The sequence below is a fragment of the Chlorocebus sabaeus genome, chromosome 23 (assembly GCF_047675955.1).
Source record: "Chlorocebus sabaeus isolate Y175 chromosome 23, mChlSab1.0.hap1, whole genome shotgun sequence".
Lineage (NCBI taxonomy): Eukaryota > Metazoa > Chordata > Mammalia > Primates > Cercopithecidae > Chlorocebus > Chlorocebus sabaeus.
Window position 1 is genome coordinate 41083411 of NC_132926.1, and position 16566 is coordinate 41099976.

Genomic DNA, 16566 nt, shown 5'->3' on the forward strand with positions numbered 1-16566 from the left:
AATTTCTCTTTCATTTTTGAAAGATACTTTTGGTGGATATAGAATTATTGGTTGATAGTCCCTTTTAGCACTTTGAATGTGTCATCCCACTCCCCTTTGGCCTCCATTATTTCTGTAAGAAATCAGTGTTAGTCATGAGGATAAGATTTTTGAGGATAAGGTATGTGATGAGTTGCTTCTCTCTTGCTGTTTTTGAGGTTCTCTTTTTGTCTTAACTTTTGACAGTTTGATCATGATGTGTCAAGGCATGAATCCCTTTGATTTTATCCTGGTTGGAGTTTGCTGGGCCCCTTGAACGTGAAGATTAATGTTTTTCATCAAATTTGAGAAATTTTCAGCCATTACTTCAGTTACTCTTTCTGTCATTTTGTCTCTTTCCTCTCCTTCTAGGACTTCAAGTATGTGTATTTAGTAGGCTTCATGGTGTCCCATAGGTCTCTGTTGATTTTCATTTTTAAAAATCTTTTTGTTCCTAAGACTGGATAATTTTCGTTGATCTATTTTCTTTCTTTCATTTCTTTCTCTTTCTTTCTTTCTTTCTTTCTTTCTTTCTTTCTTTCTTTCTTTCTTTCTTTCTTTCTTTCTTTCTTTCTTTTTCTTTCTTTCTTTCTTCTCTCTCTCTATCTCTCTCCTTTCCTTCCTTCCTTCCTTTTCTTCCTGTTTTTTTTTTGTTTTGTTTTATTTTATTTTATTTTTTTCCAAGACAGGGTCTTGCTCTGTCACCCAGACTTTTTGCACTAGACAAGCTCTGATTCAAGGCAGTTAAAGATAGCCTTGCAAGTGGAGTCCTCCAGGGAGCCAACAAACAGATCAAATAATAGCAATTCTTTGTGGTACTGTTCTGTTTCCTCTGGTGGCTGCCAAGCTGCTGATTTTCACTGTGATTGTAAATTGTTAATTTTAAAGGCTTCTAAGAGGCTAGAGAGATGGAGATGGAAATAGGCCAGTTAAAACGCCACAAAAACCACCGTTTTTAACCAAGAGTCAGACTGTTTTTCCTCAATAAATTCTCCCTAAGTTGCTGCACACCTTTGTTTAAATTTCAGAGTTCTGAAACAGTTGATTTTGACAATTTCTCTCAGTTTCCTCATTGCTTTCCTGAAGAAGAGATTTTTCGGAGGTTCATTCTCTACCATTTTCACTGATGTTCAGAAATATATTCTTTTTTCAAATTGCAGTAAAATATGCAATACCCTTTTTCATAATAACAAACATAGACAATGAAACTTCAACACTGCCGGTTACCTACTTTAAATTAAATAGAACTGAAACATTTGGGATGAAGAAATTCATTTCCTCAGAAATAAAGAAATTTAAACAAAAAAACCTCAGAAAGATACAATTTAGAGAATACAATTTCTTTTTTAAAAATAAATCCCACATTGTTCTAGAAGTTAAATTTCTTTTAAAAGTCTTTCCTCATAGATAGCTCACATTAATTAGAGAAAATTGGCTTCTGAAATTTGATATTTGTTTCTGATATTCCAGAAACTTCTCACATTGAAAGCTCTAGAACTAAATCCCAGTGGTGTTGATACTCCCAAAATGCTCAGGAAGAGGCCTTGTTTTGAGCAGCAGTAAACTGAAATTTCCCAGTTGACCCTCCACATCTGAGTAGCACAGGAAGAGAGAGAATCGAAAGAGAAAGAAGCCTGAGTCGGCCGGGCGCGGTGGCTCAAGCCTGTAATCCCAGCACTTTGGGAGGCCGAGACGGGCGGATCACGAGGTCAGGAGATCGAGACCATCCTGGCTAACATGGTGAAACCCCGTCTCTACTAACAAATACAAAAAACTAGCCGGGTGCGGTGTCGGGCGCCTGTAGTCCCAGCTACTCGGGAGGCTGAGGCAGGAGAATGGCATGAACCCGGGAGGCGGAGCTTGCAGTGAGCTGAGATCCGGCCACTGCACTCCAGCTTGGGCAACAGAGCGAGACTCCGTCTCAAAAAAAAAAAAAAAAAAAAAAAAAAAAAAAAAAAAAAAAGAAGCCTGAGTCAAATCAGTGATGAAGAAAATGGAAATCCTTTTATGGGTGCTTAAAGAAATGGAAGAGAAGACTAGGGTAAGTCCTAGACCAGGTGTAGGACGATCATGGCAAATAAAGGTGGCTTCCAGTTGTCCTTAATAACAGCACCAGCTTGTGCCTGGTTGTGGTTGTCTTTTAGGAGCCTATATGTGCTTCACATACTCTGTACTTCCAGATTGTGTGCCTACATGCTAACATCCAGGGCTCTGAGGCCTTGAATCGCCAATAAAATAGTCATGAGTTCTAGCCCAAGTCATCATCTGGGTTACCACTTTTTTCTACCTGGACAGCTCAGTACACAATATAGAATTGTTTTGTAATAAATTTTCTTTGTTATCTAGCTATTACAGTTGTGTGTCATCCAGGATCTCCACATCTTGATGCTCAACTCCAGAAAGCCCCAGACACATTTAGAACTCAAACTCTTCAAGAATCTCAAAAACCAGGGACATCAAAGCACACAGGTTCCATTGTCCATGCTGATGGATACCGAGAGGACTGAGGAATATGTCCTTGGGCAGCTGTGGGAAAGTGACTTAGGTATTAGTCCCTAGATAGTCTCTGTTTTTGGCAGTGATACTATCAGCATTCTGAGTAGGACTTTTTTTTTTTTTAAACTAATAAGGTGTATGAGGTTTGGGTCAGGGAATTGTTGACAGTGTTGAAGAACAGTATGATTATGCTATGCTGTATTTCTGCATGTTAGATTCCACCCTAGTAAGAGATGGTACAGAGCCCTGACTTCTCTGTTACAAAAATAATTTTATTTTTTGAGATAGAGTCTGGCTGTATCACCCAGGCTAGAGCATAATCATGGCTTGCTGCAGCCTCAACTTCCTGGGCTCAAGGATCCTCCCACCTCAGCCTCTTCAGTACCTAGGAACTCAAGTGCATGCCACCACACCGAGCCAATTTTTAAAATTTTTTGTTGCGATAGAGTCTCACTACGTTTCTGAGGCTGTTGTTGAACTCCTGAGTTCAAGCAATCCTCCTGTCTAGGCCTCCCTAAGTGCTGGGATTAAAGGCATGAGCCACTCTTCCCAGACTCAGAAAACTAATTTTTGACAAAAGGTTTCATGAGGAGATTGTCTTGGAAGGAGCAAGCCCATTTTGCATTATCACCAGAGTCCCAAGCTATTTTCTAAAAAAAAGAAAAAAATAGCAACCACTATTTCAGTGGAATCTTGGATTATGTTATTATTTTTCTGAGCATTACCATGAATGCTGTAACTTGAATCAAGACCATGATGTTTTCCATATAGTCCCCATGTGTCAATTGCTTCAGCTACAGTTCAGTTTTCCTAAAAATCAACTTGTTTACTCTGAAGATTGAAACATTTTAAATTTATCCATTAGCTTCCATGTCTATAGCCTTAGCAGAAACCATGACAACCAAGGAGCAATGACATTCCCTGAGATTTTTGCCTTATTGAGTGAATGCAGAACAATACCACCCAAAAGAGCATGGGTCCCATCTCAAACATACTTTTAGTGCTTGGTCTAGAACTTTTACCTGGGTGTGGCAAAGTTGAGCTAAGCTTTTAAATGAAGGCTTGGGTTTGCAGCAGCCAGGGCGAAACCACCTTGAGACCCCTCTTCTTCCTCCCTTCCCCAAGATTGTCAAAACAAGCGCTACTGTGAAAGAAGCTTCCAATAAGAGATAAGTTCTCGATAAAATATCAGCAAGCAAATGAAGATTAACACCACAAAAAACAGACTCAACAAATAAAAGAGTTGTTTTATCTACTATAAGAAATAGAAATTTGAAACAATATGGAAAGAACTTAAAAGACTCAAACAACAAAGAAGGAAATAGCAATTGTGAAACAAGAGCAAATAGTTGTGAAAACTTGCCAAATGAAAGTTTTCAAAACAAAATTGTAATTTCTCAAAGAAAAAAAATGCAGTACGTTATGTGAATCTCAGGTTGGGGCCTACCATATATATCAGAACAGCAAGAATAAATGAAAAAATCTAAAAGAGAGTAAAGTAGTTTACGGATAAAAGAATGAGAAGTAGACTGACATTGTACTTTTCATCAATGTGTTGAATACCTAAAGAATAGAAGGAAAATAAGCTTAAAATTTTGAATCTATGATCAAGCAAACTATTGGTTAACCATATGCATATTTGACATTAAAATAATTCATAATTAGGACTAACAGATTTCTGGCTTAAAAAAATCTAACAATTACTTTAAGAAGCAAAAGATGTTTCCAGAATAAAGTAGGGGGATATAGAGAAAAGCTGTTATTTTTTTTAAAACAGAGTCTTCTTTTGTAAGGAAGTAGAATTTATTTATCAAAGAAGATTTATGAAAAGTATGGTGGTATAGCAAGTGGCCTCACTAGTTTTAATGATTGATATTTGAATATAGCTTAGTCTTGTAACAACCCCACATAAAAATTTAAAATTCATTTGTATCCCTTTGATTTTCAGTGTTAAAAACTAGATTGTGAATGTCAAGGAAATATTTAAGTTATTTCTGAACTAAAGTATTTGTAGAGAGAAGAAGGGAGTATGCACATGATCGAGAATTATGTTTTGAAAATAAATGAATGATTGACTATTTTTAAAAAGCTAAGCCTTTGGGATCTTGAAAATTTTATTTAATCTTGATATCATTAAGACTAATCCAAGTTCAATAGAAGTACCAATTAGAGGCCAGAGAATTTAAATACCAATTTCAGAAAGTTAATTTGATGTACAAAAATGTCTTACATTTAATTTCTTCTTTTTCCCTGAAATCAAAGATATGAATAAGCTCAATTTAGAACCAACTTGGAGATTAATACATAATTTTACAGTTCTCCAAGCTTCCACAAGTCTCAAGATGCAAAGGGAGACATTAAATAAAAAATTGGCTCTATAGGGAATTATTCTTTATTCTTTATACTCCATCCCTTTCTGAATATAGATAGTTCTTTTAAAATTCAATGTGTAGATCAGGTCCAAATAAACAAGTCTGTAATTCCTTAGAACATTATTTTATTTACCAAATAATTTAAAATGTATTTATTTAACAAATATAAACTGAGCATCTACTATGAATGAGGCATTGTGCTATTTGCTGGAAATACCACTATGAATAAACCAGAAACAGACGCTACCTTCAAGTTGCTTAGAGTCTACTAAGGTCATTTTACATATTCTAGAATGAGGGAAGGGAGTAAAATTTTTCTTTCTCTTACTTTTTGACAATTGGAATACTGGTGAGATTGATTTGTAAATATTTTACAATAATAAATTAGCCTGCCCAGAAGAAAAATTACTAGAAAATTATTAATAATATATAAAGTCATCCCTTTTACCTTGTGCCAGGCTTTTAGTTTCTGGAATTCCAAAACGTGGCAACACTAGTTAGTACCGTACATGTGGTACTCTCTCTATATTTAATGAAATATCCAGATGAATACATTGTTGGAAGTTGTCTTCAAATAAAAGGGTAAAACGTTTCTAACTGCCTTGAAAGAGAAGCAGGTTTGAACCAAGAGTAAGATGTGATTGCTTCCCATCTTCAAATTTAGTCTAGATTATCTTTTCTGGCTTTGCTAAGTTCTATTCATTTTCTCAACAATGTATAAGTCCAGTACATCTAAAAACTAAATTACTAATGGTATCTGTTCTTCTATTTTCAGTGTCTAAATGACTCAGCATATTGCCTTTTGAACTTTAGTCTCCGATCATTTACCATATTAGTCCCCAAACGAACTGCCCTCTATATTTTCCACAGTTGAATACTTCCCTGGCTCTGATACCACCTGGGACTATGGTAATCAAAGAGAGATAAATCTTGATAAGAATTCTATGCCTCTTCCTGATATTCATGGAAAATCAGCTACATATGCAAAGAAGAAAAATATCTGACCAAAACAGCCAGATTCTACTTAAAGTGAAAGGAAATATTATATTAATTTTCCTCTGACTATTAAAGATTCACACATTTGGCTGTGCATGGTGGTTCATACCTGTAATCCTAGCATTTTGGGAAGTGGAGGCAGGAGGATCCCTTGAGCACAGGAGTTCCAGACCAACCTGGGCAACATGGAGAAACCCCCTTTCTACAAATAAATTTTTTGTTGTTGTTAAATAGCTGGGTGTGGTGGCACACACCTGTTGTCCCAGCTACTCTGGAGGCTAAAGTGGTCAGATCCCTTGAGCCCAGGAGACTGAGACTGCAGTGAGCCATGATTGTACCACTGCATTCCAGCCTGGGCAACAGAGCAAGACCCTGTCTCAAAAGATTTTTTATAAAAGGGTTTACACATTTGATGCTCAGTTACATAAAATGACACCATTTAAATGTGATAATAACTACACTTTAACATATGTTTGAAAGCATGTCAATCTTAAACTCTTGCTTTTTGGGGAATTTTTAAAATCTTTGAGAAATTCTCTTTTCTCTAGTCATGAGTATTTAATTCCTAGGAAGATATATAGATGTTCTGTGGATGAGGAAATGCTTATAGGAAGAAAATTAATTTTTTCCTAATACAATTCCCTAATTAGGAGCTAAATATTTTGTTGCTTAAAATAAGTTTTTTGATTTTACTCAAGATAACCATAAGATTCAATGTTTTGGTTGTTTCCAGATTTTATTCTTTGTTGTAGCTAATTTAGAGTTTCACAATGATATTGCCTTCTCCTTTTTAGAACTTTCTATTCTTGTACATCTTCTTTTAATTACATTGTAGGAGGCAGGATGCTGATATGGATGGACAGTTCCTATCCCAGAAAGATCATATATAATCCTAAATCATGTTAGGTTAAAATCTGAAGGAGGGAACCAAGACAGGAAAAAAAGAAAGTATCTTTCTCCTATATCACCATACAAGTAGCAAGTAGGTATTAATTATAAAGTAGGACTGGATAGGATATAACTTTTCCCATGAAGCATTTAGATATCATATACCCATGTATTTTCTTAAAATTAAAAATTGGCTCTCAGATTGATAACACTTACATCTCAGAATTTATGAAACAAATAATTGTCATTCCACCAGATGTCTTACTAAACAATGTTTTTGTGTCAAATGGAAAAGAACAGTCAGTTTTTAAAATGGCATAGGTTTAATTTTTTTTCCTCAGTCATCATGAACACACTTTAGACAAACTTCAAAGGGTAATTATCCCTATTAGTCTATATTTGTGTCCATATTTTGGCCAATATAAGCACATAAAATATTGAAATATTAATTGCAAATGTCAACACAGAAAATGAACTAAATTACTTTCATTTGAGTACTACATCCCTAAAAAGATGATATATTACTATAAATTAAAGAAAACACATTCTTGTCTATTCTCAAAACTTTGTTAACCAGAGACAAAGCTGCTTTGGGCATATTATACAATACATTATGTGAATATATTCAACAAGGGAAATTATAAAATTGGTGGTTTGGAACTCTCTCTACATTGCTTTATAATATAAAAATTGAAAGGAGTTATTTCAATAAGCTATTTGAAATCACTATTAAAAGATAATGAATTCCTTTTTGCTTCCCATTAGAAAAAAAAAGGCGAATTAAGACTGCGTTGGCAAGCTAGGATGAAAGGAGAGTATGCATGGATTAACTACGGAAAAAGTAGAATCAATATATAAACAAAATGTTCTATCGACTAAGGATTCTTGATTGAAATACAAAACATTCAGAGCCAAACAACTATTTTCCAGTTCTGTTAATGAAACCTAAGCCATCCCTGGATTTGAAATTTGGCTCTACTCTTGCTGCTTGCCTTGAACCATACCAAAAGAGAATTCTCCAATAGGCAAAGCAGTAAAAACGGACTTTCCACAGATTAACTGAGAAGCTCAGTAGATCCTTATTAACACTTAACTGAATTCAAAGCTCTTCCTGAAACTGGGATTTGCCTCGATAACCCTCTCTGCACCCTGAGCAACAAAATTAGGGATAATTGGCTTCAGGAACTTGAATTCATTTGTCCCGGAGCCTCCAGTCAGACACACCTCGTACTGGTAGCTCTGGGACAGGGTCTCGGTGCCGCTCACGTCCACCAGATGCCCTGGAAAGGGGCCCTCGGGCACCGAGCAGCGACCCACTGAGGCCGCCCTGCTCCTCCTGCACAGCCGCACCGCCACGAACAGGAGCACTGACAAGAGGAACAGCGACGACACCGAGGCCAACGCCACCACCAGGTAGACGGTGAGTGAGTCGGCCTGGGCCTGGGCCGGGGCCGCCTCCGGGAGCGGCAGGTAGGGCTGGGAGAAGCCGTCCACCAGGAGCAAGTGCAGCGTGGCGGTGGCTGAGCGCGGAGGCTCGCCATTGTCCTTGACCAGCACCACTAGCCTGTGCTTGGCCGTGTCGCGCTCGCTCAGCAGCCTGGAGGTGCGCACCTCGCCATTGTGCGCCCACACACCGAACAGCCCGGGCTCTGTGGCCTTGAGCAGCTGGTACGACAGCCAGGCGTTCTGGCCCGAGTCGCCGTCCACCGCCACCACCTTGGTCACCAGGTAGCCCGGCTCGGCCGCCCGGGGCACCAGCTCGGTGCAGGGCGCGGAGCCGTTCTGCAGCGGGTACAGCACGAAGGGCGAGTTGTCGTTGGCGTCCAGCACCAGCACGCGGACTAGCGCCTCGCTGCTTAGCGCCGGGGAGCCGCGGTCTGTGGCGCCCACGCGGAACTCGAACTCCTGCAGGGCCTCGTAGTCCAGCGACCTGAGGGCAAACAGGTGGCCGTTATCTGCGTTGATGGAGACCAGGGAGGCGAGGGGCAGGTGCGGGTCCTGGGGTGGCAGCAGCGAGTAGGTGACCAGGGCGTTGGTGCCTGAGTCTCTGTCTGTGGCGCTGACGCTGCCGATGTGCAGGGCGGGGCTGTTGTTCTCGCGGACGAACAGGGTGTAGGAGGTTTGGGTGAAGGCGGGGGCGTTGTCATTGACGTCGGAGACCAGCACGGTTATGTTGTACTTGGTTTTCAGCCTGGGTGTCCCCAAATCAGTGACGGTGATGGTGATGTTGTACTCGGATCTGGTCTCTCTGTCCAGTGCGCCTTCTGACATGAGGGTGTAAAAATTCTCTACGGATGGTTTCAGGATGAAGGGGAGATTGTTCTCAATGGAACACACCACTCTTCCGTTGTCTCCAGAGTCTAGATCAGAAACACTGAAAACAGCCAGTACAGTCTCTGCTGAGTTCTCAGGGATAGGGCTGTTTACTGAAGACAAGGTCAGTTCCGGTGGGTTGTCGTTGACATCAACCACCTGGACTATGACTGTAGACTTTCCGGATAGGCCTCCGCCATCCTTGGCCTCGATGTCGACTTCATAACTATTAACAGCTTCAAAATTCAAATATTTGACTAGTTGCATATCACCAGTAATTGGATTTAGCTGAAAAGTTTTGCGAATTTCTTCAGAAGCATGAAAAAATGCGTATGATATTGTCCCAAAACTTCCTGTATCTAAATCAGAAGCCGAGACAGTGACAATGACAGAGTTAACGGGGGTATTCTCTAGAACTGCAACCTCATAGAGCGGCTGTGCAAATTCTGGTGCATTGTCGTTTATATCTAAGACCTGGATGTTTATCTGGGCTGTCCCAGACCGAGGGGGAGCGCCGCCGTCCAGCGCAGTGAGCGTTAAGCTGAGCTCCGGCTGCTCCTCACGATCCAGCGCTTTATCCAGTACTAGTTCCGGGTACTTCCTTCCGTCCCTACGACTGCGAGTGAGTACGTGGAAGTGGGAATTCGGAGTGATAGTGTAGTTTTGGAGGCTGTTTCTTCCCACATCCAAGTCCTCAGCATTTCCCAAAGGAATTACTGCTCCTGGTAGAGTGCTTTCTAGGATTTTCAGATGCATTTCATTTTCAAAGAATACCGGAGAATGGTCATTTACATCTATGATATGGAGCTCGTTTGTAACAAACTGCAAAGGGTTTTGCAGTAATATCTGAAAATGCAGTATGCATGGTTCTGTGGGGCCGCATAGCTCCTCCCGGTCCAATTTCTCATTCAGAAGCAAATCACCTGTCTGATGACTGAGCTGAAAATGCTGTTTGTTCCCTTTGGACACAACTTGGGCCCCCCTCGCGGCCAGTTCCTCTACCCTTAGCCCCAGATCCTTTGCTAGGTTGGCTATTAAAAAGCCCTTCTCTTTTTCCTCAGCCACAGAATAGCGTCTTGACTCGGACCCAGCCAGAGACCCTCCCAGAAAAACAAAGAGAAGCAGGACTTGCCTTTGTCTAAGAAATCGCTCTCCTCCCGCCTCCATTGCACTTTCCGTCACGCTTTTCTAGGGAATGTCTCCAAGCTGAACCTCAGACAGCGCTGGGAAACAGTCTTTTGTCCCACAACCTTTGCAGACGGCCTAGTCAATAAGCCTTTCCAGAGGCTCAGACTTGCTGACTCAAAAATCTGCCTGGGCTCACAACCCCTGGTTTACCACACTGGATCCGTGCGTCACCGAGCATGCACAATGCCCGTGGTTTAATTCGCCTTCTTAGTCAACAGCGCCACCATGCGTTCGCTTGCAGTTTCAAAATCTTGGAGAAGGTGTTTTTGTTTTGCTTTATCGTTTATTCTTATCAACCCTGGTTGACGCTACTGGAGGAGTTTCTCATGTTATATGAATTAAATAAATGCAATCTAGGGAAATAAAATGCGCTCTTATCTAAGAGCAGCGATTCTTCCTGGTAGAGTCCTCATTTACATGATTTAACGGAAGTGTACAGACACTAGCTTACCCCTCCCCTTCTGTAATAATTACACACAAACTTCAAAAGACTTTTCCTCTAGATGATAGCATGCTTCGCTATCCTATTTGTTTTTCTTTTTTTTCTAAACTTTGTGAAATGAGTCCGAATTGCCTATACCAGAAAAATAAAAGGAAAAGACACCTCCTGCAAGGTGGTAAAAAGGAAAATATATAATGTCAGAGGTGGATCCGGAGGGCTACAAATGCCTAATTTCTTCCACATTATCACGCTCAAGGAACATTTAAAGTGCTTTCTCTTCTTATTTCAGAGCAAATTTGCAATTATTCATTTCATCTGTATTAGCTTGTTTCCACAGATAATTGTTGAGTTTGTAGAAGTTAGGCAAGTGGTGGTAACAAGACAATGTCTGTATATCTTACAACAATTTTCCATCTAGTGGGTGTACAGTCTTTAAACAGATGTTTAAACAGTGTGAAAAGTGCTACATAGAAAAGGTACTGAGTGCACTGAAAGTATGCAATACAGGGACCTACGTTAATGGAGAGTGATTAAGAAAGTTTCCCCCAAGGTGCACCATTTAATCTGAAACATGAAATAGGAGAAGTGTGCCAAGCTAAGACTGTAGAATGTGTGAAGGCCCTGAGAGAGTGAAGCATAGCTATTAAGAGATAATGAATGAAGGACAGTGAATACAAAACTTAATGTCTCAAGAGTAAGTGGAAAGGAAGGCTGAAAAGGTAAACCAAGGCCAAATAATGGGTGCTTGCATTTTATTCTGAGAACAAAAGGAAGCCATTGCAAGGTTGTTGGTAGAGAAATAAAACAATGCAAATATGTGTTCAATGTAGCCTCTTTTGTACTTCTACACAATTATCAAGAATGTTTGCTCTTAATACTAATCACTTTATGTCTTTATATTGAGTATAACTGCAAGCTATTCAAATACCTGTTATCATTTGGGGTAGAAGAAGAGAAACTTTGTGACTTATCCAAAATCCTACAGGTAATGAGTTGGTTGATCAGAGACTTTTGATACCAACACAGTGCTCTACCCCACTGCTAATCTCAAAACAAGACCTTCAAAGTTAATATTACAATTTTAATAGGAAAGCTCATTCAAATGTATGTAAAAATCATATAAAAATGTAAAGATAGATTGAATAACATTAATAATTAAGATTTGTTTTAATGTATGGATCAGAAAGTAAACTGCAAGAAATGAAAACAGTTGGGTGAGTCATTTAGGGAACTAGGGAAGGAAATTTAAGTAACAAAATTAAAAACCACAATTTCATCTGTATTTCTTACGCCAGTGGACAGGAGAGGAGGCTCAATTTAAGCATTAAGAGAAAAAGGAAAAATATGTTGAAGGAAAGCAACAACAGAATGATAACTGCATGTTTGAACAATGGTGACCAATTCAATTAATAAAAAAACTGTAATTCATTGTACACCGAAGAGTATTTGGCTCCAACAAAATGTTTTCTTTTAAGTGTTTTAGTTTATTTAAATATCAATATATCACAGGTAAAATACTTTTCTCTCTTTCAATCATTCAAAAATTTTATTAAGAACCTATAATGTTCCAGTGACTGTGTGAATCATGCAATAAATGAGGGAGCTGTTGAGAAACAGAACTCAAGCACCTTTATAAAAAAGCATTGAGAAGTCTAGGGAAATGAAAGGGGGAAAAATAGAAGTAGCCAGTGGAAAAAAAGAGAGTGAGTGGTGCTAGATACATTTTTCTCCCAAAAAGCTTATTTCTAAGTGAATCCTAAATGCTCCAGAAAATGTTAAAAACAGCAATACCAAGCTATATTTGAGGTTTCTAAAGGTCAAGGACAAAGACATGTACTCCCTCATATTTTCTGGATTTTAATGAAGTGCTCAATGTTAATAGGTTATTAATAATTTTAAAAGATTTTAAAGGGGGGTACTGGAATAAGCAGAGGGCTCTTAAAAAGCTATTTGAAAGAGAAAGCATGATGAATTAGCATGACTTTGAAAACTGCTAGACGTGTATTATTTACCTACATTTTAGAATATTAATGATTGATTTTTGACAAAAATTTATTAGAGCACTTATGATATTAATGCCTTGTAGAATCCAACAGTTAGAATTCTTACAGTCTCTAAAGATTAATACTTTTTATATGTCAGTATTTTAAGAAGTATATATATTGGGCCTGGGGGCGGTGGCTCATGCCCTTAATCCAGCACTTTGGGAGGCTGAAGTGGGCAGATCACCTGAGGTCAGGAATTCAAGACCAGCCTGACCAACATGGAGAAACCCTGTCTCTACTACAAATACAAAATTAGCCCCGCATAGTGACTCATGCCTGTAATCCCAGCTACTTGGGAGGCTGAGGCAGGAGAATAGCTTGAACCTGGGAGGCAGAGGTTGCGGCAAGCCGAGATTGCACCACTGCACTCCACTCCAGCCTGGGCAACAAGAGCAAAACTCCATCTCAAAGAAAAAAAAAAAAAGTACATATATTGAAAAATGTAAGGACGGTGCTTGTTGTATTATTCATAAATATACCTATTTAAATGGTTAGCCAATGTGAATTCACAGGATAGAATTTACACTAGCCTAAGAGGATATAACAAAAATATTCTGGGCTGGAAAATATAACTCATGTAATGATAACAAATATTTTCAAATGTAGGACTTCAAAATTATCTAGGACCACGAACTGTGAGGTCTGGAAAAGATGCTCTAACTTAAAGATTTCTGAAAATACAAAATTTACACTTAATGCAATTAAATTGCAATGAAACTAACCAACAATTAGAATACAAAGAAAATTTACATTCATTATACCGCAAAAACTCATACTTTATAAATACCAGTAACATGCATAGAATTGGAATAAGATAGTTACGTTCTAATAAAAGGAGACACCTCCAATGGGCAAAGCAGTGAAAAAGGACTTTCCACAAATTAAATGAGACTAGCCTCAGTAGATCCTTATTAACACTTAACTGAATTCAAAGCTCTTCCTGAAACTGGGATTTGCCTCGATAACCCTCTCTGCACCCTGAGCAACAAAATTAGGGATAATTGGCTTCAGGAACTTGAACTCATTTGTCCCGGAGCCTCCAGTCAGACACACCTCGTACTGGTAGCTCTGGGACAGGGTCTCGGTGCCGCTCACGTCCACCAGATGCCCTGGAAAGGGGCCCTCGGGCACCGAGCAGCGACCCACTGAGGCCGCCCTGCTCCTCCTGCACAGCCACACCGCCACGAACAGGAGCACCGACAAGAGGAAAAGCGACGACACCGAGGCTAACGCCACCACCAGGTAGACGGTGAGTGAGTCGGCCTGGGCCTGGGCCGGGGCCGCCTCCGGGAGCGGCAGGTAGGGCTGGGAGAAGCCGTCCACCAGGAGCAAGTGTAGCGTGGCGGTGGCCGAGCGCGGAGGCTCGCCATTGTCCTTAACCAGCACCACTAGCCTGTGCTTGGCCGTGTCGCGCTCGCTCAGCAGCCTGGAGGTGCGCACCTCGCCATTGTGCGCCCACACACCGAACAGCCCGGGCTCCGTGGCCTTGAGCAGCTGGTACGACAGCCAGGCGTTCTGGCCCGAGTCGCCGTCCACCGCCACCACCTTGGTCACCAGGTAGCCCGGCTCGGCCGCCCGGGGCACCAGCTCGGTGCAGGGCGCGGAGCCGTTCTGCAGCGGGTACAGCACGAAGGGCGAGTTGTCGTTGGCGTCCAGCACCAGCACGCGCACTAGCGCCTCGCTGCTCAGCTCCGGGGAGCCGCGGTCTGTGGCGCCCACGCGGAACTCGAACTCCTGCAGGGCCTCGTAGTCCAGCGACTGGAGGGCGAACAGGTGGCCGTTATCTGCGTTGATGGAGACCAGGGAGGCGAGGGGCAGGTGCGGGTCCCGGGGTGGCAGCAGCGAGTAGGTGACCTGGGCGTTGGTGCCTGAGTCTCTGTCTGTGGCGCTGACACTGCCGATGTGCAGGGCGGGGCTGTTGTTCTCGCGGACGAAGAGGGTGTAGGAGGTTTGGGTGAAGGCGGGGGCGTTGTCATTGACGTCGGAGACCAGCACGGTTATGTTGTGCTCGATTTTCAGCCTGGGTGTCCCCAAGTCGGTGACGGTGATGGTGATGTTGTATTCGGATCTGGTCTCCCGGTCCAGGGCTGTGCTTATCACCAGAGTGTAAAAGTTCTCAACAGAAGGTTTCAAGAAAAAAGGAAGATCATCTTGGATGGAGCACACTGTCCTTCCGTTGTCTCCGGAGTCAGGATCTGAAACACTGAATACAGCAATAAGGGTATCCTGCAAGTTTTCTGGGATCTGATTGATAAGTGTCGACATAGTCAGTTCCGGAGGATTGTCATTCAAATCCATTACTTGGACAAATACCACACAAGTTCCAGATAGGCCCCCACCATCTGTCGCCTGAATATTTACTGTGTACGTCTGGATGGATTCGAAATCCAGTTTCTGTCTTAAAAGGAGTTCTCCCGATTTTGCACTTAATCGAAACGTTTTGCGAATGTCTTCAGAGGCTTGGGAAAATGCATAAGATATTTCTCCATTAGTTCCAATGTCTAAATCCCTGGCAGAGACGATGGCAACCTGGGATCCAATAGGGCTGTCCTCCGGGATCTGCACCTCATAGAGCAGCTTTGCAAACTCTGGGACGTTGTCATTGATGTCCATAACTTCAATCCGTACCAGGGCCGTGCCGGACCTGGGTGGAGTCCCGCCATCTAGCGCTGTGAGGGTTAACCTGATCTCAGGCTGCTCCTCGCGATCCAGGGCTCTGTTCAGCACCAGCTGTGGTAACATTATGCCATCGAGACTGTCTTGTAAATTAAGATGGAAGTGGAAATTGGGACTGATTGTGTAATTTTGGAGACTGTTGGTTCCTACATCCAAGTCCTGGGCACGTTCTATTAAGAAAGTAGTTCCAGGAGTGATACTTTCTGAAATTTTCAATAGTATTTCTTTGTCTAGGAAAACTGGGGAATGATCATTTATGTCCCTAATCCGCAGCTCCGCCTGAAAAAATTGCAAGGGATTTTCTAGTAACACCTGGAAAGGTAAGACACAGGGCTCTGTGGGGCCGCACAGCTCCTCCCGGTCCAATTTCTCATTTAACAACAAATCCCCGGTCTGCTTATCGAACTGCAAATGCGTTTTTTTTCCTTTGGAAACGACCCTGGCCCCCCTCACAGCAAGTTCTCCTATCTCCAGCCCCAGGTCTTTTAACAAATTGGCCACAAAGGAGCCACTCTCCGTTTCCTCGGCCACTGAGTAGTGCCTAGGCTGGGAACTAGCCTGAGCTATGCCCAGCAAAACAAAGAATATCAGGACTTGCCTTTGTTTCGGAACGCGCTCCTTCCCCTCTCCGGCCTCCATTGCCTTCTGGTCTCACATCAAACCTGCTCCAGCTCGGGCTCACGTTGTCGCTGACTCTATCTCCCCGTATCTCGCTGATACTGGGATGAGTGGACAATCCTAGGGCCTGGATTTCCCGAAGCGACCGCCTTAAAAAGCCTCCTCTTCCTGCTTGCTGCTTCTTTAGCTGAGTATCTGGGTGAAGGAGCGTCGGCTGGATACTTTGTTTCTGCTACTTCTAAGGCTGCAGCGCCACCCCGCGTCTCTTTCGAGTATTTATTTTCTCCTAAACTAAGAAAATCCCAGGGCTTTCTTTCAGGTTGATGGCAATAGAAATTGAGTATTTTCAAGTAGTTTCTCTCAATATACCGAAGTCTTATTGGCGTTTCGAAAGGCTCTTCATTGCACCCACAGAGACATGGCAAGAATAAATAAATCTTCACTTCAGTTCCCTCACAGATCCAAGCGTTTTTTGGGTTTTTTTTTTTCAAACTGGAAAAAATAAATTTCAGAA

General features: G+C 41.5%; 2 protein-coding genes across 2 annotated transcripts; both read right to left on the minus strand.

The window, feature by feature from the left end:
* Positions 1–2011: 2011 nt before the first annotated feature.
* On the minus strand, positions 2012–11666 carry LOC103244687 (protocadherin beta-3). The gene has a single exon (XM_008014726.3). It carries the CDS (start codon positions 10248–10250, stop codon positions 7860–7862), a length of 2391 nt encoding a protein of 796 aa, XP_008012917.3. The 5' UTR covers positions 10251–11666; the 3' UTR covers positions 2012–7859.
* Positions 11667–11780: 114 nt separating this feature from the next.
* Positions 11781–16271, minus strand: PCDHB2 (protocadherin beta 2). Its single transcript, XM_038007040.2, has one exon. The coding sequence runs from the start codon at positions 16071–16073 to the stop codon at positions 13677–13679; it is 2397 nt and encodes a 798-aa protein (XP_037862968.2). The 5' UTR covers positions 16074–16271; the 3' UTR covers positions 11781–13676.
* Positions 16272–16566: the final 295 nt, after the last annotated feature.